General features: G+C 38.9%; 1 protein-coding gene across 1 annotated transcript in view; it reads right to left on the bottom strand.

The window, feature by feature from the left end:
• LOC128445905 (carbohydrate sulfotransferase 8) overlaps positions 1-25,974 on the bottom strand; it is a 172,547-nt gene that overhangs the window by 120,846 nt on the left and 25,727 nt on the right. Inside the window, exon 2 of the mRNA XM_053428805.1 lies at positions 3,091-3,304. Coding sequence (XP_053284780.1) covers positions 3,091-3,250 — 160 coding nt within the window. The 5' untranslated portion in view covers positions 3,251-3,304. The remainder of the gene's footprint in view (positions 1-3,090; positions 3,305-25,974) is intronic.

Here is a 25,974-nt window from a genome sequence, read left to right as displayed (position 1 = left end):
GGCATAGATGCTGGTTTGGGTTTTTCCTCTAACATCAGTTTTAATAAGCAGAAGGATTTAACATTGGGCCCCAGACCTACATTATATTTCCTCAGTATTTCATCATCATTTTAAAGTGCCCATATAATGATTCTTGTGTTTTTCTCTTTCCTTTAGTGTGTCACAGGTTTTTTTTGTGCATGTCTGCTAAGTTAAAAAGTGCCAAAGTCTGCAGTACAGGGAGACCTTCTCTCTGACAGAAACAAAGGACTGAGTGTGGAACGACTCAAGGACGACCTGACAGTGGATTTGTTTTTAATAAGAAAATGGATAATGACTCCAACACGAGGACTATGGAGTAGACTGATGAGTTACAAGAGAACTGTTCCAAAGAATCTAATAATGAATCTATGAATTATGAGGCAATAATTGCATTGTGAACCAATTTACAGTCATAATACAGATACATTTGTTGTTGATGATTTTGTTGTTGATTATGATGATGACTTTTATAAAATACAACAAAACATAGATTCAAACACAAACAAACAAGGTATTGTTTCAAAAATAAAGACAACAACATGCTATCAGAATTATATATTGGCCGCCCTACACTGTAAAAATCCGTAATGTTATTAGCAATTAAAAAAACAATGTTGGTTGATGCATTACTGATTAATTAAACATCAATTCATGTTTTCCAAATGACATGATACATCCAACTTAGTGTATTCACAAAGCAGTGTCCAATAAAAATGTTCTCTAATATGAATTACATTTTAACCAGTTGTATCTATATTGTATTTAAAGCACTTGGAGCTGCATGTCTTGCATGAAAGGTGCCACACATATCAAGTTTATTATTATTATTATTATCACTATACTCAAGCAAAGTGAACCAGTGTACAGAGTAGCTACTGAGCATTCTCTCTTTACTTTGTTACCATATCACTATCTGTGATTTTGCAATATACCAGAAATTTAAATCCTAATATTGAGACCATGTTTACATTCACGTTTATTCCTTGAAGTTGTGAAAGCATGCGCCAAAATTATCTAACTTCCTGAAAATCTAAAAATGTTCACAAAGTCAGAGGTACACACACACACACACACAGAACAGATTCCAAGTCAAATTCAAATGTCACACCTAGCCGTGCTGACAGTGATCTGTGCTGCTGTTGAAAATTGCTGCACCCCTTGTACATGTGGCAGACAGGACTTTCACAGCATCTGTTTTTTGTCACACATGAAAATGATACAGATGAAATGATCAATTTGATGTCATTCTCGAACGCATTAACCAACTACTTTATACATTTATTCATTATGTGTGTATGTGCTTCTGTGAGTGTCCTGCATAGTTGCCTCATTCAGAATGTTGCCGACACCGTGCCTGAAAGCATCTGACAATCAAGGGGATATTAGGGTTGGAGGGATTCCACTCTGACTAAGTGGCTCTTACTGCTGTGGAGTGTGACACTGCTCTGATATTCATAATGATTCACAGGGCTGTTGACACACTGTGCTGGTGATACTTAGTGGATTGCAGCTTCTCTGACTCTGCTGATGAGGGTTTTTATCTCCAGAGAGCGTGCCGGACTGGTTCACCAGCTCATTCTTTGATCATCACAGGCACATCAACTGGGTTCTCTGCTCACAGATTCATCACAGGTAAAAACATTCACGAAATATTGCAACACTGCATTATGGTTAAGAGTTTAAGTTAAAAGGCTCAATAAGAAAGAAGTCAGACTCAGGGGCTGCTCCATCAACTGTAGTGACGTGAAAATAAGGCTAAAGAGGCCCATAAGCAAGCAGCTGATCTCTTGTTTCTAAGACATGAAGCAGCTTAGTTTTACATGCTCAGGACACTCGTCCATCACCGCTGCTTAAACCCAAATCTCCTTAATGCTGTGTGCCAAGCAGAGGCACACCGGGCCGCTGTATGAGGACAAAGGTTTGACTCATTTGGAAATTGAATGTGCGGCCTCTCACTATCACAGAGGAAACTCTGATGTTCTTTGATTAAACCTGAATTTACACACACACACACATACACGGTAATCTGTTTACACAGTCATATCAAACGGACTTGTCTTCCTTGTGAGGACAAAAGCACAAGTCCTGTTATAAAGCATTGAACCATTTAAGGGTATTTTAGTTTAGGTTTGTTATATTCAGGTTAACACATTAATTCTTCTTCTAACCAGTAAATAAAAAATACCAATACAAAAAACAATATATTTACTTAGATTGAAATGTTGGAATGAATGATGTCATACGCATGACTGACACAAACAGTGTGATTATTGAACCAAAGCCACTGAGGCTGCTGTGCTGAATGGAGGTCGGGTATTCAGCACATACTTTATCACTGTTCTGCATGTGACATTAATTAACCCCGTTCGGACTCAATTTTACTCCTGCTGCTCCTCACTACAGCGCTGTGCTAAACATGTATTAGGGCAATTTAAGGAGAAAAATAATCTGAGATTTGCAATATCTGAAGATCATTCTGTCAATGGCTTCTGTAATTTTTCAAGAATCAGCGAGATTGTTTTTTTGAAGACTTTGAGTGAAATTATGGCAAGCATTGTTATTTTTCATTTTAGAATATAAAACTAGATTATATGTAGAATATCCCTTTTAACCTTTGAAAGATTTTTGCACAACTATTTTTTACTTAAACATGTTGTAGAGTAGAGATTTGAATCAAGAACTTGTAATTCCTCCTGTAAATATTACAGTTTGCAGTTGTTTCACTGACTTTTCATTGTTGGTTCTTAGCAAATCCAAGTATTTTAACAAATTGGAACAAAAACAAAAATATAACCGCCGATGAGAACCCATCCCTATAGCTGAAGATTGAATCGAAGTCCAAAGGTTGAGAAAAGGGAAAGCATATCCCTTTTTAACTTTTGCAGCTAAACCTTTCCTCTTCATATTATATTGAGTTGTATAATAATTTAGTGTTAACCCACTTTTGTAGAGCGTGTTTTCTTTCATATGTATTAAATTGTGTAAGTTCAAAAGAGGGTTCACAGCCTGGCAAACCATTTGTGCCATTTGTAACATCCATCAAAGAGCCATTGAACCATTAAGACTAACCTGGGACTTGTTGCTGGACCATGTCCGACAGATCCTGCTGGTGGATGAAGAGAACCAGACCTCCAACAGCGAACAGCAGGAGGAACCAGAGGAAACAGGGCAGCCTCCTTCTCCGTCCACGCAGGGAGTCCACCACCATCTTCCACTTCATCCACAGCATGATGCGGCACAGTCAGATGCTAATGAAATAAGTTCTGGAGAAAATCAAGGAGAGCTGTAAATGGGGAGAGGAGGAAAAGAAAGAGATGGTTAAAATAAGAAGAGTGAGAAAAAGAGGCTGTGTTCAGAGGTTTTCATCTTTCTGTATCAATGTTGCACAAGGCAGATTTCCAGCTGTATGGCAACGATGAAATGTAGCAACGTAATAAAGTAACGTAGTTCAGTAAAGTAAAATTCTGTTCAGTAAAGTTCAGTAAAAATCGGAGTTACTTGTATTTTAGTGTTTTTCTCTGTTATGATACTTTATGCTGTTACTTTTGCGTCACTAAATCTATTTCCAGACGTCTGTCTATCTGTTCGTCTTCAGACTTAGTGTGTGTATTGTACATTTCCAGAGAAAGTGCAGTACAATTTTTTTTTGTGATTTAGACATAATACATTAAATAATTATAAATATTGACTAAACATAAACGTAATAGCCAGTAGGCCGTGTGCCTCTAGTCAGCAGACAGAGTTGAATCATCTTCTACATCCTTGGACAAGTATCCTTGCTTTAAAGTAAAATAACTGCTGTAAAGACTAAATTCATCTATATATATTATTTACAACATATACTATGAACTGCACCTGCTGCTGAATATTGGTCAGAGGCATCTCGTCCACCGGCACCCCAACTTGTTTTATTTGCCGAGGTTTTATTATGAGCTTTTTTGTTCTTTTGTTCTCCCTCTTATGTCCCGCACTCTCCCATATCGCGTTTCTTTGAGTTAAATTCATATTTCTTTGCTGTAGCTCAACAACTTGTGTGTTTGCCTCTTCCATTAACACCTCCAATTCCATGGCATTAAATTGAGCAAAAGATGAATTTAAATACTCCTGCCTCTATCCTGTTTAACCCTGTTATTATTAACGCAGTTATTTTTAATAGATCACCCGCAAAACAGCCTGATCACTGTTGCTACCTGAGAATGTGACGAAGTTAAGATTTAGTGCTGAGCTATATACAGGGCGAGGAGCTGTTTCACTAGAAATTTGAGGAAATATGAAAAAAGTAAAAAATGTCTCCATGATATTATGTAAAAACCTCCCTCTTACAATTCAACTTTGTTAATCTACCATTACATTCCCCTCGTTTGCCGCCTGCACTGTTGCCATGCCAACTCAGGTGCTAACCAGGTGGCTGTCATCGCTGGATGCCATTTTTATTCCTATGTGTAAACTTCACAACCTTCTTTAATCAGCACACATGGACTGCTATCCATTGTATTAAAGCCACAAGACTCATGAGGGTGTTCTTTACTGGGATTACAGGGACTTTGGCCATTGAGCTGGTACAAAGCCCATACCTGTGGTATCACCATCTTGTTTCTTAATCCCAGAGACGTATGACACCTCTGCTGCTTTCTCCTGCTTCAGTATTGCACTACATTGGTTTGTCTATAAAAAATTAGAGCCTTTATTAGAGGTATTGAGTGGATGTTCAATGCTGAATAAAATCATGTTTCGGCTGCTGTGCTGAAATCCATTTTGTGCTTTGCAGTTGGCTCAGTTTCCATCCTGCACATTCAGAGTCATGAAAGCATTGTTTGCAAGACAGGCAGCTGAAAAATATCAGATGTTATCCTTTCGTTCTGCTTTACAGATTTAGACCAGGTTTGAACATTTTCATTTTTCACCACAGTGTTTTACAAGATATTGGGTCCAGGTTAACGGCAATGTGTTGTTTCTGGATATTAGAGATAGTTTTGGAAGCATAAAATAATGTTAGGATTTACACCCCTTTGGGTTCAGTGCAAGGGAAGGCAATGGTGTACGGAGTCAGCAAAGTGTGAAAAGCATGCATACATGTCAGTGTTGATTTTGGTGATTTGAGAATACCGTCCCTGTTTTCTGAGCCTAAAGCAAGTGGCTGGTTTCAGCAGCTCCTTTTGTATTGTTAACCTGAAACTGTGCCACACGAACCTCCTCACTGTGAGAAATCTGTGGTAAGTCCTGCCCTTGGTCTCTTCCCACCATTACCACGAGTTAAGTGCATTTGATTATAATTATGAACGTAACCTGGGTAACATAGCAGGATTAAATGGTGAGAATAAAAGAGTGGGATTCAAGACTGATGAACAAGGATGGAATAGAAATGTATATATACAAAAAAAACCTACGGACAATTTTGTGCAGGATTTCTTGATACTGTACCAAGCAACGCAAAAAGTTATAAGATTTATTGAATAAAAACGTTTTCAGAAACACCATGAAATCTTTAAGGTCATTACAACATGATTTTAAGCAAGATGTTTATTTTTGGTTATTGGATTGGGCTCCCTCAACTGTGCAACTTTGAAGAGAACCATTTTCTGATTCATGCTCGCTAGAAGAGAAATTAGTCTTAATATTAGTAATAATGACAGCAGCAGGAGGAGGGGGTCAGGTGAGGCACAGACTGAGAAGGTCTGTGTGTTGATTATTGCTGCCATGACAGTGAAGGTAGAGTGCACCCACCACTGGCACATTCCTTTATTGTTACTATAACGACAAATATGCTATAGGCCTATGCCTGGAGCTGGTGTGTCTCCTTGGGTTGTATTGAGCGACGTATGTGGTTGTTTTGATTGGGCAAATGGAAAATATTAAAATATAAATCTGTTTCTCTAAAAAAGAATTTGGTCAAAAATGAAAAAATATCATAAATTTGAATTTTCAAACCCCAAAAATGTAAACATATGTTAACATATTGATAATTATATCATTCAGCCATGCAGTGCATACTTGCAAGATATGATGACGTGTAGCTCATATGTCTACATATGATAAATGGGCAAAGCTGAAAAATGCTCAAACTTCCACAATGTAACATCTGAATTAATAAAAAGGTTTAAAAAATATATATATATCTCTGCAACTGTCACAATGTGACATTAACATCTCGTTACGATCAAAGAACACTTCATTTTAAAGCAATGCCTTTGTGCTCCACTTCAAAACAGATGTTTGTGCCAAGAAATATCAACATTTTTCCATTTTATAATAAATTTCTTCTATGTCAGTGTAACGAAACAGCTTCTGGCTTTGATGTTCATATATAATAATCATCAAAGAATTGTCATTTTTAACTCCAACAAATAAACATGAAACCACTCAAATAAAAATGGTTTGGCCCCTATGAAACATACAGTTTCGATTATAAAATTGTTGGAATGAAAAATAACTTAGCAATTTATCCCAAAGTTTACACTATAGAAAATAAAACCACTTCTAAGAAAGTTGAACTTGAAAGTGAGAACTATGAAGAAATGCATTATATAACAAGATGAAAATGTAAAAGACAGCCATTGAAAGCAATTAATGTAAAACTCCTTCAGCTGTCATCATGCATCTTTGAAAGACACTAATTTGAACAATTTCCTTCACAGCACACAAATGTCTCATTTTCACAAGTTAATTTGTCTGATTGCCCCGTGGCACTACTATAGAAAAAAACGCATAAAAAAAAAAGAAGAAAAATCAGGTAGGCACAGCAATATTCACAACTAGAAATTATTCCCTGTGGTTTAATGCCCTCACCAACCGCTACAGTTCCAGGCAACATACATTTTTGCCCTAATATGGGGTCATTGTGACATTAGTCAAAATTTGAAGAAATTCCTTAAAGACAGATTTGATACATCATATTCAAGGTCAAAAACATGTTTTGTGAGGCCACCGTGACCTTGACATTTGACCTATGACAACCCATATTTATTTAGATAATCTGTGAGTCTAAATTATTCTTTGTGAAAAATGTTAAATGGTTCTCTTGAGGAAATAAATTGCCCTTTGACCTTTCATTTCTTAACCGGTCATCCTTGAGCTGGATGGACGACCTGAAAACATAAAGCCTGTGGCCACTGGCTGTTGGCGCTCATCAAAGTGTGTAATAAATGTATGTCTCATTATGGGATGTTCCCAGTGTTGATGTAACATAATGGCATTATTTTCACTTGGCTGTATTGTTGTTGCTTTCAGAGGGAATGAATAAGTTAAAGCCTTTCAACCACATAGATCCTCCTCTAAGTGTTTGCCAGAGATATAAATTTTTTTGCTAATTGTTACAGAAACATCCCAGTTAAGCTTCTCCTCCCTACACTGAACATTATTTTAGTGAACAACCGAGTGATTCCAGCCTCAGAATGGTTCCCTGCTCTGTAGTGGAGAGCACAGCTGTGGATGAGCCGTCACGATGGGGAGAAAGCAATCTGAATACTCAGTCTGTGATGTTACTGCGGGGCTAGGGTGACATAGACACTCAAGTGCGTCTATTCCACAGATTGTATTCCACTAACCTCACAGCAGATGAGGACACCTGTAACCATGGTAACTGTGTACAACAAATAAGGCAACGGCTGCAGCCTTAACTTGTTTAGACAACATGCAAAATAGTTTTCCATTGACTAAAGCTACCAAAAAACAAATAACAAAATTTTTGACTGATTCAAAATAAAGTAGGGCAGCAATGCAGCACTGTCGGGGCCCGAGCCAGTTGAACTTGACACGTGATGCAGCCGCGGGGAGGGCTGTCAGGGTCCGATGAATCAGCTCCGGGTAATAAACTAAATATATCCTGTTGACATAAAGTGGCGCTGTGATTTTAGGTCATGACTTCTGTGTAAATGTCATCAAGCCGGGACTCTTGTCATACATCTCCAGTTTGGAGTCAAATGGACCATGTATGTCCGAGATACAACAACCTTGTGTTTTGATGGTGATCCATCAAAATTTGACGCCATGCCACTTCACAGCGTTTGACGAAAACTCACAATTTCAATTATTTTGAATCTCCATCCTGTTAAGATGAGATTCATTTTAAGTTGATCTGATGAAAGCAACAGCCATAATGGCCACAAAATCCAAAATGGCCCACTTCCTGTCGCGTCAATCAAATTGGTGCCAGGACTTATTTCTTCATCCAGTCGTGATAAACATGTGTACTAAATTTCGTAAAAGATCGGTTAAACCAGACGGAACTGCTGCCTTTTAGGGGGTCAGCCACTTTGCCACAACCATATACAATTTGCCTGAATAATCAAACGAAAATCAATATGAAATGATATGAAAGGGAATGTGATCAGAGTACAATAGGAGCTGGTATAGGATCGTGTTCAAAGCTGTGCTAATTGTCTGTATGAGCCTTTGAAATCTATATACATCAGCCATCAACCCTGTCAGCTTTATCACACTGCTGATTACTGATAGAAAAGGTCTTCAATCACATATAAAGGGTTACCAGCAAAAAGAAGATAATGTACATGCAAACAATACCCTGCTGACTCCATTCTTTATGTAAATGCAAGGCGATAACATTCAAAGTCACCAGTACCTACACCCAAATGATTACATCAGAATCAGTAATGCATTAATGCTGAAACAAACCACCGAGCTGTGCAGCATTTATGCACAAATTGTATCCTTCACATGCAGAGATCAACATAATCCTACTTTTGTTAACACCTTTTTATTTGAAATGTTCATCTGGAAATAATCAGAGGGATAAAGTGATAACCTGATCGGGCATCTGGTTTTCAGTTTGTAAATTTGATCATAATAATTATAATCTTTGTTGGTGATGCATCCCTCTGTTTTCTGAAGGGGGGGGGTTGACCGAACCACATCTGTTCTTTTGGCTCCATTCCCAATACTGTTGGGAGAGAAACCTAATGAATAAATAGCCACAAATCAAATGGGACTATACCCACCTACAGTAACGGCTGCAAAAGTGCAGTCACACCAAAAAAAAACATCTCCCAACTCGCTCTCAAATGAAAAAGCTGTGTGACGGTGACCTGGCACGCTGGCCTCAGGACAGCTACCAGCTAAGCAGGGCAGGTGATGACAGCTCCAACACAATCAGACATGCTCAACTACAACACATCCTCGCCATTTCATGTCAGCCCATACCTGCCACAGGGCACTGCTGTACTCCGCTACGCAGCTCTCAGATGAGGTTACGGATTAGTTTCTATTTATATGAAGGGCCTTACAGCAGCGCAGTGACCAGCAGAGAAGAGAGTAGATACATTACATGCAAGTCTATTTGATGGAACAAGAAAAAGAATCAAACCTTAAAATCCCAGAGGGACCAGAAATGCATTCAGTGTAAAATCCACATCATTACCAGGTTAAGATATCAAACGGCTGAACTTCAAATCAAAATTGAATGTTATTGATTGAGAAAATTATGAAATTATAACTCGACAATTATAAGAGACGGAGGCCGGCATTATTGACACACACTGATAATGCCACAGTAAAATGAGATTAGAACATCTGATCTATAATTTATTTTGTGAGCAGCTATCAATATCAATGCTAGAGTATAACATGTACTCTCTCGACTTATGATTAAGATGTGACAGGCACCAAACACTTGCATCAATCAATATGGCACTTCAGATTTTGGTTAATACTTCCCTCCAGAGCATAACTAACTTTGGGAAGTTTTAAGTATTGGGTTCTTGCACTTTGTTTATTTGAGTTGCCCCCTATGGGTTAGGCTGAACACGTGTTAATAGTCCTATTCCCAACTTCTGAAGACATGAGCCAAGATTTATGAAGATTTATGATTTGCCAAGACAAGAAATTTATGAAGATATTTGCTTCAGGGGGCAGGTCAAGGGTTTTCCTCCCCGTTTTTTGTATATTTTCCCCATTTTCCCAGGAATAATTCTGGTATCTTTATGAACCAAATCAGTCATATGTAAGGTTCTAATAATAATATAACCCTGACCCTTCCCCAATCAGCGGGCAAAGTTGAATCCGAATTGGATGAAAACTGCCTGAGTTATGGTTGTGACAGTAAGACAGATGGAAACCACCGATTGTAAAACACCGGCCCACTACGACAGGTGTAAAAACAAATCTAGCTGCTTCTACCTGTCATTTTAGTTTCGGTGTAATTAGAAAAAACTTGTTCCTACGGCTCTAAAAAGCTGCAGCTCATTTCATTTGCAAGGAACATACCTGACCTCGAAACATCAGAAAAATGGCTCTTCTTGCAAACAGTGAGGCTGTATTGTGTAATGATTTCATTACCATTTAAAACTCATATAATTACACCGAATGGGCTCTTTTTCGTAATGGTCCACTGGATCTAACCAGCAACGCACAGCTCTAATTAAAAGCAAAATTTGGAGGAAGGTCACCTGATAAACCCAAATCTATAATATGCACTGCCCAATGCTAATATGAAATGCTGCTCACTTTTGAAAGAAGGACATACAGAAGGGATATGATAGGCAGCTTTTATGCTTTAACCTTCTGAGACATGGATGGTGCAATGGTGGTGCCACCTGAGGAGGAATCCCCTAATATTTAGTGCCCTGGCTCTTTTTACATTAATACTTTTGACATTGCTACACCTCTTCATTAATGTTAGACATTGTGTTTTCTCATGAATGTTTTGGATATATATAAGACAAGTAGTCAGCAGCTCACAGCAGGCGTCGCACCTTGTACAGATTGTTAAAAGCCCTATAGGGGGTTTGTGGTTTGGGAATATGAAAAGTTAAAATATGTTAGTTATCATGATTATATATTTAGTTGTTTAGTAAAATTATTCCCATTTTAAGATTTCATAAAAAACACTATTTTTCAACCAAATCTCCTGTTTCCTGCTGCTTAGTCCGTCATCGGCCTTAATTAAATGCGTAAAAGAGGCCCAGCAATACATCATATTAATCTAGGAATGTGGATTAGCTGCATTAGCTGTATGCCTCCAGAAATGTAAGGCTGGCTGATGAAACTGATTCCCAATCTGCAAATGAAGGCATAAAATGTGGCCATAGAAATGTGATGTGGCCTCAAATTTTCCTCTAAGTCTTTCCTTGTCACCTTCACCTAATTTCTCCAAAGTTTTCACTGGATGCACCCGAGAACTCATGAACCCTCTGTCTTCTGGAGAAAGTTCCTTGGGCTCATTCACGCATCAGCTCAACCTTGACCTGCTCAGGATTTATGCCTCGAGCGCTGACCGTGTTCCCACCCAAGTCCTCCACATGGGTAAACACACAGACTGTACAAATCAATAGAGCTGAATCTGTGCTGATCCCACTCATTTTTCCTCAGCTATTTTTTAATTGTCAAAGGGTTCTGTGGTTTGCCATGGGGGAGGTCAGACCATATTCTTCACATGTAGTAGATGATTTTCTGCTTTGTTAACTATATGAAACCTTGCTGTTATATTTTTATTTGACTCCTTCTTATTTCAGTGGAGTACAAAAGAACATCTTATGCTAAAATCATTGGATTTTTAGATCCCTTCTGATTCTTGAAAGCAAAGCTATTCCCATATTTACCTTTTAAAAAATGACTGAATTAATTTGTCTGGCCGGAGAGACAGGATCACACATTAAGTGTATAAATCCTCTTTGTTGAAAATAGCGATTAAAAGAAACGTAATTCGAAAACGCCACCATTATTAGGGAGAGAGCACTCAGTACATGTAGTGTACCCTGTTAATCCTCAGGTATCTACAAAGCTGTCCCCTTGGGTTCTGCCCCTGAGTGAAATCATGCTCACAGCTCTCCATGAAATGACTGAACCCCGAACACCATCATGCTAATTACATTACAATTGAAAGACTCTTTCCTCTCGCAGATGTTACCAAGCAACATGTGATTAACAGTAACAAATCTGGGTATAGAGGGAAATTCTCTCTTTTTTACAGTTCTTTTCATGCTGCCATTCGTTTGGGCCCAGTGGGACCTTGGGAGTTCAAATAGAGTTAGTGTTGTGTTGAAACATGTAGGTGGCATAGTCCATAACTAATATACAAGCAACACCGAAACCACAGTCCTCTGAGACGCGTTTTTTTTCTTTGTTGATGTTGTAACACAATTGGTCTTTTTAGTGGTTGCATAAGATGAAGTATTTGGGTTTTTCGTTTGGAGTGATGCACTGACCATAATAAAAAAAAAAAAACTGAATTGAGATTTAATCTATTCCCAGATCGATGTTGTGGGCTTTGTCTCTAAAACTCAAATCAAAACTGGTAAAGCAATATGTGGAAATTAAAAAATGACATTTTTTCCATAACATGGTGTGGTTATCTTAGCTTGAGGCTAATAGTCGGCCAGGTATGTGAGGGTTTATTTTGTAAAATAGTCCAGCTAAATGGCCAATTTAGCAATAAATTGTTATTCTTTTAGTCTTCTGCACAACTTTTCTCTCCAATTCATGCACACAATAATGTGTTCAACATTTCCACGTCTTTAAAATGACAGCAGCATCCAACACATTAGTGCCATAGAGCGTGGGCTGCTCCACCGAAATAATGAAAGCAACTGAAAATAACACAATTCTGTCAGAAATCCTTAAATGTCCAAAGAGTTTGGACCAGCAGTGACAACAAATTATTAGAGCTGAATTAGGCAGAAAAGGCTCGGCTCTGAAGATGTTCCAAAATTAATAAAAGAGGCATGCAAGCACTACTGATGAGAATTCAGTAAGACAAATATATTTAAAAAAAATAAAAAATAAAAAATAACATGACAAAATATTGAAAATAGCTCACACATGCATTCTGTGTCAAGTTAGGAAGAAGTTTCAGGTGCTGGGCTCGACTTTGTTCTGTTATTTGTCATCAGCGCATAATTAAAATACAATTCTTCATTGTATTCCAAAATAAATGTTTGCTTTTAAATTAAATGATTTCCACCACTTCCATGGCAGTAGATGGTTGCCTGATCTAATATGTGTCCAATATAAGTGTTTGTGAGTAGCTTTTTCAAGTACAAAAAAATAAATGGTGTTGTCTTTTTAAAAGCATAAATGCTTTAAACATTGATACACCTTTCAATGTAGGTTAGACACTGTCTTTTCACATAAACATTAACGATACATTTTTAATGTTGACGAGTACTGTTACACGTGACATCTTTTGCACTTCTGTCTGTCCTGGGTGAGGAACTCCTCACTTCTGACTCCGAGGTTAATGGTGTGTCCCCTGTTAATAGGTGTTTTTTTTGTATTTCATCATTTAAGGGTTAAGGACAGAGGATGTTGCACCTTGTATAGATTGTTAAACGCCCTATGAGGCAGAGTGTGATTTGTGAATATGGGCTGACTTGATGGTAGGAATTTGAGAGGATAAAATATAAAGCTTTATCCTCTGTTTAAAATCACTCTTTTTGGCCAAACTCTAAGGAGCCCTGCAGAAGATAAAACACGTGGATGATTTGATTACTTAACACATAAGTTACCATTTAACGTTTTCTATCAGTGAAAGATCAGTTCAATTTACTATTTAGATACTAGATAGTCTATTTTGCATGCAACATGAAACTTTTTCCAAAATTTTATTTTTCATTCAGATCAAGTAAGACAATGATATTAAAAGCATGGTCCATGGTCCATGGATTTCAGTTACAAACCAGGTTGTAAATATTGCATCTCCTCCTGCTGTGAAATGACTGCATAACGCATAGTGCATTACAAGAACTCCTGCAGTGCACACATCTTCCTGGTGATCAGAGTTGGCAGCTCCAATATACACTCCTGATCAAAATCTTAAGACCAGTTAAAAAATTGCAGGAATTTGCATTTTGCACTGTTGAATCTTAGGAAGGTTCTAAGTAGAGTTTAAAAATGCAAAAAGAAGAAATGGGAACAAGAGACCAAAAGTTGTGAGCAGGCAATTTATTAAAAACAATTTAACTGAAGTACGCTGTTCATCAGCTGATCAAAAGTTTAAGACCACAGCTAAAAAAAAAAAGTGTCAAAACTGACTCAGTAATGAGTAGCTCCACCATTATTGTTGATCACTTCAAAAATTCGTTTTGGCATGCTTGATGCAAGTGTTTCCAAAATGCTAGTGCGAATGTTGCGCCAAGCGGTGAAGATGGCTTCACGAAGGGCATCCACTGTCTGGAACTGAAGTCCATTTTTGTAAACTTCCCTTGCCATCCATCCCCAAATGTTCTCAATTGGACTAAGATCAGGGGAACACGCAGGATGGTCCAAAAGAGTGATGTTATTCTCCTGGAAAAAAGTCTTGGTCAGACGGGCATTGTGAATTTGAGCGTTGTCCTGCTGAAAAACCCAGTCGTTACCACACAGACGAGGGCCCTCAGTCATGAGGGATGCCCGCTGCAACATCTCCACATAGCCAGCTGCTGTTTGACGCCCCTGCACAACCTGGAGCTCCATTGTTCCATTGAAGGAAAAAGCACCCCAGATCATGATGGCGCCCCCTCCACTGTGCCGCGTAGAAAACATCTCAGGTGGCATCTCCTTGTCATGCCAGTAACGTTGGAAGCCATCAGGACCGTCAAGGTTAAATTTTTTCTCCTCAGAGAATAAAACTTTCTTCCACCTTTGAATGTCCCATGTTTGGTGCTCCCTTGCAAAGTCTAAACGTCAATTTTGTGGCGTTGAAGGAGACGGGGCCTTGAAGACGTTTCTTGTTTTTGAAGCCCTTCCTTCGCAGATGCCGTCTGATGGTTATTGGGCTGCAGTCAGCACCAGTAATGGCCTTAATTTGGGACGAGGATCGTCCCGTGTCTTGACGGACAGCCATTCGGATCCTTCGGCTCAGCGCCGGTGAGATTTTTTGGGGTCTACCACTTGATTTTTTTGTTCCATAACCCTGAGGATCTTTTAAGAAATGCAAAAAGACTGTCTTACTGCGTCCAACCTCAGCAGCGATGGTACGTTGTGAGAGGCCTTGTTTATGCAGTTCAACAATCCTACCACGTTCAAAGAAGGTGAGCTTTTTTGCTTTTGCCATCAAGAGATCTTCACAGTGTGATTACTTGACCGGAAATGACATGGAATCCAAATTTTTGCACAGATTTTGGCTTTTAAAGTCTGTGGTCTTAAACTTTTGATCAGCTGATGAACAGCCTATTTTAGTTAAATTGTTGTTTTCAATAAATTGCCTGCTCACAACTTTTGGGCTCTTGTTCCCATTTCTTCTTTTTGCATTTTGAAGCTCTACTTAGAACCTTCCTAAGATCCAACAGTGCAAAATGCAAATTCATGCAATTTTTTAACTGGTCTTAAGATTTTGATAAGGAGTGTATCACAATCAAACTGAGTAGAGCAGCATATTTCTGGTATGACTTTGCAAAGGGGTCCTATGCAGGGCATGTGAGGTTTAGCGCCAGTCAATAAGCATTATAGAGACAGACAGAAACCCAGAGGTCCACAGTGGGTTGGCCGGTTTAAAGGTGCATTAAGAGTGGTTTTAAAATGCCTCTCACCAATAATTCATGAGGTCAGTGACTAGTAACCTAGCATGTTTTCTCTGTGGTGTAAATTCATCTTACATTATTTTCAGTGAACATGTCCACTAATCCCCCTGCGACAGAAATGTTATATTCATGGTGTTCTTCTGTATAGACTTATGGATGGTTGGACAACCACTGTACTTTGGTTACAGTGGAGTGGAGCAGTGGCCACTGCACCAGTCTTTTCTTCTGATGTTGTAATGGGAACTACTTTGTTGAGACTGTGACAAAGTGGGTGAGAACACACCATTTTTCTTTGGTGTATAAAGGGTTTCAACATCCTCAATCTAGTGAGGATGGCGGAGTCTGCATCGGCCACTGCTGATGAAAGGGCCTATATAAGCGGTTGACTTTCAGGGGCAAAGGACGTCAGAGTTTAGCAATGTGCATGTGATATTCATTTTGTTTGCTTTATTATAAGTTGAGTTTTGTTCAGTTTTTATCTATGGTATTTTGTAATTTTCTTTGTACGTATTCTTTGTAACATGTACACATGATTTACACCTGGGAGTTGTTTCTGAGTATGACTCTTATACGTTTTAAAGGCCACACTGGTCATCTTCGCACAGAGACATTAACATTAGATTTGAAAGGTACTACTGTCTCATCTAATGGAGGTAAATGGCTTCAGAATGAAATGAACATTGCTTCTGATACAAATTCAAGATAAATATACTCCATGATTGCACTTAGGTTATGGCTTAGGCTGGGTTGGATGCCAGTCATTGATAGAGTAGTTTTAATATGTCTGTACCTAAATTGGAACCAATGTGGAAATACTGCTCCCATAATTCCTAAATTCAAATAGCTGTTAGGAGGTTTTATGGGCTCCTGCTTTCAGAGCTAGCAGAGAACGATCTGCTTCCTATTGAGACCCACAGGCTGCGAAAAGCTCTGTGCCCTTTGCACAATGTGAAAGGTGTATGTTGACAATGTACGTCAATATCACTCAGAGTGCACACCACATCACACATGCTCAAGTCCAGAGGGAGCCGGGGCTTACCGGGCACTCTGCAGGAATGAAGCAATGTATTATCCTTGCCCCACCATGTTCTTCAATCCAATGTTTCACTGGACACAGGTTGTGAAAAAAAGAAAAAGATGGAATAGATTTTTCGGTTCAAATATATTTTTTCCTTCCCGATCCCGATACCTGCACTTTGCCAATCGGCCGATACAGAGTAACACAGCGATGAGATAAGTTAATATAAGATACAAAAAATGTCTCCCAGTGCCAATACAGGACAACTGTACTCACAAGATGTGGTATCACATCGGTACGTTGATTTGCAATCTTGCCGATGCCCAACCTGGCATTTTCTGCATCTGAGGCTTTTCCGATTCTGTTATCAGTCTAACGTAGGCCAGAAATGTATTCGTATTTCTTCCTTTCTTTACCTCTGAACAATGAAAATGGTCCAAAAGGGGATATTCAGCGCATTCAAAGTGAGGTCTTAACCAAGAGAGTGTATGTGACGAGTTGAGAATGAGAAGAATGTGTTGTTATAAAAGATGCAAAGATGAATAAAAAGGATGAGTGTCTGTCGCTCTGCAGCACTGAGAGCCTCTAAAAAAGTAACATGATGCATTTCACCAATTATGGATATTGACCTGTATCTGAACTATGGTTGTATCTGGGAAAAACACAATACTATAGCTTCAAATGTGAATTATTCTCTGTATAGTGGAGATATATCTATATATGTATTTATTGTTACTTATTTGTATGTATATTATATATATATATATATATATATGATCCTTTACATGATGCAGCCACTCTCATTTTAGATGTGCAATGCACTCAAACTAAAATGTCCCCTGGATCTATGCATCCAGCTTTCTGACATCGAGTGTAAATAAACAGACAGTGACCTTTCTTTACATTTACTCAGACAGTACACGGAGCAATCATGTCTATCAGCGTCACCAGTGGCACACATGTAATGTAATCAATATTGCGCTAAACTTTGGAATGAGAAAAAAAAACGTATCACCATTTGCATACAATCTGATTATGGTTTCATCATGGGAATAATGTGACTGCAAGCCATTTGGTGATGATGCAAATTTGTGTCTGTTTCTCTGTGTTAAATGTCCATCCATGCATTATCTTCATCGCTTGACAGGTTGCAAGCATATCACAGGGCTGAAATACAGAGACAATCAACCATTCACCATCATGCATACACTTTCCATCTCCATTTAACTGAACTCTAATCTGCATGTCTTTGGACTGAGGGAGGAAGAGGGAGAATCTGGAGGGAACCCACGCAAACAAGGGAGAACATGCAAACTCCACATTGAAATGCCCCAGCTGATCCGGGATCCAAATTGGGAACTTTCATGCTGTGAATTGATAGTGCTGTCCACTGCACCACCGTGCCACCCCATACTAAATGTCAGTATTTTTAAGAAACTTTTACATTTCTTCTTCTGTCATTCAGACTCCATGTGTGAACACTGGACCCCTTATAAAAGCTACGTGATTAATGTTTGCTGCCACATCAATCACTTCCATACATAAAGGATGGTGAAAAATACATGACTGCTGTTAGAAAATAGTCTTATAAAAACTGTCTGTCAATCCCTGCAGGTTTAAAGTATTATAACCAAGACGCCTACAATGGATCCTCTGTCAGTGCACTTCATCTTTTGTCAGGGATTTAATTAAAAACTAAATTGAAATAACAAACTAAAATTCAGCTTGGATAGCTGCTTACTGATATGCCTATTAGTTGTGATTATTTTTTGTCTTAGGATGCCTCTTTTTTTGTTGCCAGGATACAGCGAGCTCCTACGTGTATCTTTGCTCAAATCTGTGTGCAGATGCCGTTTCTCTGCCTGAAATACCAAAGCTTCAAACAGAGTTTCACACACTGATCATTTAATGAGCTACACTACAAAAAGGCAACAAGTCCAAAGGACACTTTCACTGCCATATTGGTGTATAAGTTACTTAGGTCTGGTTTTCCTTTACCTTCAATAAGGGCGTATGGCTCATCACTGAGCATATCCCCCAAAATATCCCAAAATGCTTGTCTTTTATACAAACTGTGCGGTAGTGAGATGTAAAAAAGTACTTTAACTTTGTTACTGTAAATTGTATATGTATTTGTTCTTTACTTATCAGCAACATATTTAATGTTAAGTTAATATTTCTAAAAGTAATCAATAACGAGAGGGGAATTTATCGACGGATGCAATTAGAATGGGCAGGTAACATTAGACCCCGCCTCCTCCAGCCGCATCACTGATAAAGAATCACCTGACATGGATTCATGGAGGCCAGGACTTTGCCATAATGATGTAGTAAACTGTTGCTACACTCCACAAGTACTTTAATACTTAAAATGTATTTCAAAGTAAATATTTACTTTCCTTTTCTCAAGTAGAGAAGTTAATGTGGCCCTTTCGCTTTAGAGGATTTAGGTCTTTTATTTGTACTTTTACTGAAGTCAGATGTCTGAGTCTCTCCTCCACCTCTGAAGATCAACATTAATATATCAATGACATGGGAAGTGTGCATTGAAAAAGACAAAATGTAAAAAAGCAACACAGGTTGATTGTAACTCTCATTCATTACAACATTTTAAAGTAGAAATGAAGAGTAGCAGGAGTTTAGTCAGGAGGACCTTCTCAATGGGTTAGGGTACATAATTCTCTCTCCCCACCTTTTCCAACCCATTGAGTGTTGGGTGTTTACGGTAATCCAATCCGATTCGACCATAATCTCAATCAACCAATTACATAATTGCTGCCAAACTGATTCGCTGCAACTCTCCTGTCTTCATATCCAGTGTCCTGGTCCAGTTCAACTGAGTCACTCATCTTATTTAATCACATACATGATTGACAGTGTCTAGACCCCGAGGGTTTTTCCTTCACTACATAAGGCTTCATCTCCTTTAAGGCTGACATCACAAGGGGTCTAACCGTCAATTGGACTCTCATTTGCATCACATCACTTCGTGCTGGGCAATACGTTTTGTTCATATATCAATTAATGTATCTCCTGATTGAACTAAGTGCTGCTGGATTTATTAAAGAGTTTCAGGCTGCATTTGATCCTTTCACATTTTTACGTAAATATTTTGCATAGCACGGCGAATCTGAAATCCAAGCATATTACATTTCTTTCAAATGAAAGTGTATGTTCACTGCACCACCCACCACAACATACAGAGCCTGATGTTGAAAAGCATATTTTAAAGAATCGTTCCCAGCGCGACATCATCAAAAGATTATTTAATGTGACTTTTTCTTTATTCGTAGGCTCACATTTAGGAAGATGATAGAGAGATGGGACAGGAATGCGACAAAGGTTCCAGGCTGATGTTTAACTGAAAAGGGAACAATGACTTCGCACACGCCTGAGCCAATGAACCGAGGGGACATAATAGAACATCTTCCCTCTTTGTCTTCAATGAAGCTCAGTTCCACTCTGCAATTACCTTCTTATTAGATGTTAACAATGTGGTTTTGCTTAAAGTTGGTAAGGTGGTAAGCGCTAATAATGCTATGCAGCTTTTGTCTAACTCTGCTCATATCTCCTTACGGTCAGCCAACAGTAGGTTCTGTTTTTGCGCTGGAAGAAAAACTCTGTTTTTTTAATACATAGCTCTGCCTCTGTATTTGGGAAAAAGAGAAAAGCTGGGCCGGAAGAGCACAACATTGTTCCATTCAATCAGCATGAGGGTATATGTCCTTTCACTAAGAGCGATTTTTAATAAAACATTTTGAAAATCATCACCTCTTACATCTGAAACAAGATAATGTATCATCCCTCAGCCCTCTACTATCAAGGGATGGGAGGATGGCCTGAAAAACGTGGCCTCAGATAACATATACCACTGGAAATGCTAACAAAGTGCTGAGGCAACACAGACTACAGAAATAAGTTCCTTGTGCACACCGGCAAACCATTTCAATGGAGGAGAAACCACCTGGAGTTGCTTCCAGACTGGGATGCCAGCCGGGGAGACCACACACCAGTTTGTAAGGTCCACAAAGCAGGCAGCAGCCAGTCGTACACGCCAGTGGTACAGAGGCAATATTGCATCTGTTGTGCAATAGTAGTAGTAGATTTGATGTTGGCTAATTATTAATAATCATGAAAAATGATTATTAAAATAAAAATTATTTATTAAAAATAATAAAAAATTATAAAGCTATTAATTAAGAATAGTAAAATAATTAATTAGAAATTATACGGTTATGCATTAATAATAGTTAAATAATTAATGAAAACAATAAAATTATCAATTAAGAATAATACAATCTGTAATCAGTGCTTAACGTTGCGGGGCACCGAGTCAATCTTTAAATATCAGTCTCAAGTCATATACGTTATATTAATAATCTCAATATTCAATATTAATGATTATATAATAAACAATGAAGGGTTTTAAGTTCGAGCACAGGCTATAGTAATCCAGCTGTATTCACACACATATGTACAAATAATCACAGAAATACAAATACTTTAATTACAAAAGTATTTATTAAAAGGGAAATAAAGTTAATGTCATTCAATGATTCTTCATTTAACAAACTCCAATATTTCAAAGATGACAACAGCAGCACTTATCACAATTGCCACACATGTAATACTGAGTATCTATGTGTGTGTTCGTCTGTGTCTATATGTGTGTGTGTGTGAGTAAGAAAGAGAAAGGGGAGTGGCTATGGCGTAATGACGAGATCACGTGGTGACGTCGTCTGGCCGAGATCAAGATGTTACGTTCAAGTTGTTTCAAGATGGAGGTTTATGACCCCGGTGACGACATGAGGTCGAAGACAAGATGGCGGTCGGTCGCCAGTTACACAAAGGAACTTTTAGACAAAGAGATTTCTAATCTCCTGGTTCTGGCGCCGAACGGCGTCGAGATGAATTTAGGCTCTTTTAGTCAAGATTTAGCTGTGTAACATGAAAAGGTCGGTGTAGGTCGGGACGTTTGTAAAAACAGGTTTAGGAGAAAAGAGAGAGAGAGAGAGAAAGAGAGAGAGACATCAGAAACATCGTCTGAGACAAGCTACAGTGACTTCACCACTCAGTACACAAATTGGAGTTGTGTACCGATCTTTTAACAGGTTAAGTCTCTGCAAACTTAGTCGGACGATAACAGAGCTGCCGGAGGCTCTCTGTCACGGCGAGAGGCACTTTAAAACATTTCAACACGGTACAAAGGAACCGGAAGTGACGTATTGTTTCGCCGCGTTTAAACATGGCTGAAAAATAGATCCGCAATCTTCAAACAAACATACAATCAAATAAATGACACGCTAAGTATTTAAACTAGTTCTCTGCCCAGACAATTAATAAGCCTCTTACTGTGACCTTCACGGTATTGCATGCGCGTGTCGCGCGGATATTCCGGAAGTCCAGTGAATAATCGTGGCCGCTCAAGCTCGGTTGCGCTGGTTCCTCTGTTGCAGCGGCGTCGGCTGGGCCGAATAGGAGCGGATTCTTCTTGCTCCTCAACGGGATGACGTCGTTCTTCTGCAGTGATGAACAGCGGTGGCAAAGTTGTTTTGGAGATCGTGGAAAAGAAAAGTCTTTGTCTCGGCCAGCGAATTAGCTTCCTGTTGCGGGGCCTTTTCAAGTTAAAAACAAAAATAGTCTTTCAAAATAAGTGTTGACTTAAGATAAAAGAAATTAGAAGCTAGAGATGAAAAATAAAACAAACTTTTGTGGTTATTGCCTCCTTTAGCAACTAAATCATCTAGCTAGACCGGGAACGGTCTATTGACGTCTTCAGAGAGCAGGAAATGGCCAAGATTTTTGCGGTGTCAGGGCTTTTAAATTACCTGAGAGGTCCTCCTCTACGGTGGCCCTGAGAGCTCAACGAACAGCAACTTAAGAAAACACATGCAAGTTGACAAAACACAAGCAAAGTAAGAAAACATCTTCATCAATTTCACAACACAACACATTACAGAAACGCGCAACAAATAGACAAACGAGCTGCAAATAGACAAACGCGCAGCAAATAGAGTAGAGGAGAAAACACAACGGAAGTGTTTCCAGAGGACAGCTAAAACTGATGGACACTGCTGCCACAAAAAAGTCCAATACACCATACAAATTCGGTTCCACACAGGGTTCGGCCAGCCGCGGCTCTGGAGCCGAACGCGGCTCTTCGGCCCCTCTGCAGTGGCTGTACAGTACAGTGTTGTGCATATGTTTCGCGAACGCTGAACTTAACGAATACATTTTCATATTATTAACGTGAACGTAACGATGAACGCAAGTGAACGTCACGTAAATTTTTTAAATCATCACCTTATAAGGCCATCATGAAATACCAGGAGCGGGCGAGTGTGTGTGTGTCCCGGCGCTCCGATGAGAGACCCATCTGATCACGGAAGATGGTCCGATCTAGAGACATGTCATCTTCTCCTGTTAAACTGAATAAACAGCGCTAACAAGCAAGCCCCTGTTTGTGAGGCAATATATTGTCCATAGTGTGCAGGGGTAGGAAACCTTTACTATCAAAAGAGCGAGTGGGCGGGGTCGGAGCCCCGGGACATCTCTCTCTCTCTCTCTCTCTCTGTATTTCATGATGGCCTGATACGATGATGATTAAAAAAATTAACGTGACGTTCACTCACGTTCATCGTAACATTCACGTTAATAATATGAAAATTGATCGTTAAGTTCAGCGTTTGCGAAACATATGAACACCAGTGAACTGTACTTCCACTCTGCATTTACTTTAATAAAATGTGATGACTTATATAAAATGTTATGTCACTGCAACATTGCAGTTGATAAGAAAATACGATGCATGTCAATTACAGCTCTGGATTGAAACAGACTTCACTGCAGGAATTTGAATAAGAAGCTCTCAGTCAGGCCCAAGTCGCCCTTTTCCCACAGGCATGCACAGCTGAAGCGAGGACAGATGCCAGGAAAATATGAATTATGTGCATGCATTTAAATATTGTCGCTAACCTTAACCACTTAAATGAATAAATAAAAATTTCCTCTATCCCTCTTGGTTAGGTAGGCATTAAAAATTAAAACCATGGGAACCATCCTAAAATAATCACATTTTGTAGCATAAATTCATATTCATCCCCGCCAGGGTGGAGACAATCCAATGCAAAATGAATAAATTTGACAGTATAGAGTATACTCAGAATGGCTATCAATTCGATTCAGATGAACAGGGGCCCAAGGTTTAGGGAAGGGGAACTCAGCATTTAAAAAAACTCACTCGACTGTAGCCAATTTTATTGCCATTGGGAAACACATTCCCATTACTCTGAATTCCCCTCTCTAGCCGAGACTATTTTCTGTGATTAATTTGTCAGATAGGTCAGATTGTGGAATAGGTCTCTGGCTGGTAAAAAAGTTGTACATTCTCTCTAAAAGCACTGAGCAGAGCACATGGCATTCAGTAGCTTCAGCCGGGGACTCCAACATACTTCACTGTGATGTAGATTGAATTTTAAATGCATGAAATAGACATTCCACTTTTTACTTTTCTTTCTGAATATGTAAAAAGTTTCAAACTTAAATTAAATGTTTTTTATTTTTATTTTTTTAAGAAAGCAAGGGTAAGTTGCTTTTATAGCTTTTCAAAGCAAAAACATTTCATTAAATTACATTTCAAGGTGAAAATAAAGCTTAGTTGGTTAGCTGAGTTCTGAAGTCGTTTTATTGTAAATTATCTAACACTCTTGTGCACACAAGATGAAATATCACCATTGAAATATCACCGTACTCAATTCTAACCCTTTTCTTTGACTCACTCATTGTTCTCAGGTGGATCCTGTCCTAGAAATGTGTCCAGAACATTGGCAAACTGAAATAATTGCACAATTTTGAAAGGCACACACCTGTGCACATATGGTTGCGCAATCGTGACTGCATGTCGGACAAAAACAATCCAAGCAACTGTCAGTGGACCTTTGCAATATAACTTTGGCGAGGCAGAGATCAAGGCAAGGCTATAAAACCATTCTGACCATCTCAGCAGCACTCCATCAATCAGGGCTTCATGGTAGAGTGGCCAGATGAAAGTCACTTTGAGTTAAAGGCATATGACAGCCCACTCGGAGTTTGTCAAACAGTATTCAAACGACTCTTGGAGCATGAGGAAAAGATTGTCTGGTCTGATGAGGGAAAACGCGATTCCTGGGCAGAACTCCAAAGGCTATGAGTGGCAAACAAAAGGCTGTTTTCATAACCTGGCTAACGCCGTCCGTACCCGGGAAGCATGGCACTATCAGCATTATGTTATAAGGTGGGTGTGTGGGGGGTTCTTCGTGCGAGGGTTGATTGAGGCCAACTACGAAGGTGGTAATGTGAAACCTATGGGGATTGTGCCAATTTGGTAAATCAGTAGGGTGAGGAAACACCTCAGGTTTCATTGTTTGTGACGTCGAATTTGACGCACTGCTTATATCCGCTAATTTTGGTGTTAAAGAGGTATAAGTGTAAGTGTTGGTTATGTCTGTTCAAATTCTTTGTTATATTGATGTGTGGTAAATGCCCTGAGATTACTGTTGCAAACCGGTTGTCAGGATTTGGGGGGAGGAGTAGGAACCAGACACAGAGTTTTAAAACAAAAGGGTAATTTTAATTAAACAAATCTTTAACAGACAAAACAAACATGAACACTAACGGGGAGAAACAACACAAGGAAGCTTACACAGGGATTCAGAGGTGCAGAGGCTCGGGAGATCAGGACAGGGCAGCACCATGGAACAACAATGATAACAACACACGATCCGACAAGGACAAAGGGAAGCATAGAGACTTATATACACACAGTGAAGGCAGGGGCAATTAAACACAGGTGTACACATGAGGACTGAGGCAGACAATCACAGACAGGAAGTGAAGACAGAAACAACACACAAGGAACAGAGACTACAAAATAAAACAGGAAACAGCAATACAGAGTGTGGAAACATGAAATCACTTCTAACATAAACAACAGAGATCTACCAGCTAAACAAAAAACACTTTTACGATTTAGACAGCAAAATCTAAACTGCCAGATCGTTACACCAATATCCCTATTGGGCCAAACAAATAATTTATCCATAATCTGTCATTTAGTGAATAATTTAAATCAGTTTTTTGTAATTTAGCAAAATATACTAAAAACATGTTGTCAGGTAATTGCGTGTGATGGAGATAAATGGCTGTTTTGTCCATGTAAAAATAAATCTACAAAACAATATAAGTGTGAAAGATGGCCAGATCTGAATTCTTACAAAGCCACTATTATTGGTAGAAGCAGCTTCCACTTACCAGCCCATAACACAGAGCAAGGAATGAAATATGGGCTTACTAACTATAAAATGTTCTCAGTTTCAGTCTGCTTGTGTCGGCAACTAAGCAACTTTGTCCACAGTTGGGCTCAGTCAACTCTTCCTCTGTATTTATATGCTGAAATATGACAATATACAGAGGCTTGGTGCCAGAACATGTGCTCATATGAGATGGATG

This window comes from Pleuronectes platessa, chromosome 1 (genome assembly GCF_947347685.1).
Source record: "Pleuronectes platessa chromosome 1, fPlePla1.1, whole genome shotgun sequence".
NCBI classification, from domain to species: Eukaryota; Metazoa; Chordata; class Actinopteri; order Pleuronectiformes; family Pleuronectidae; genus Pleuronectes; species Pleuronectes platessa.
Note: the sequence above shows the minus strand (reverse complement) of the source record. Positions and strands in the feature narration are given on the sequence as shown.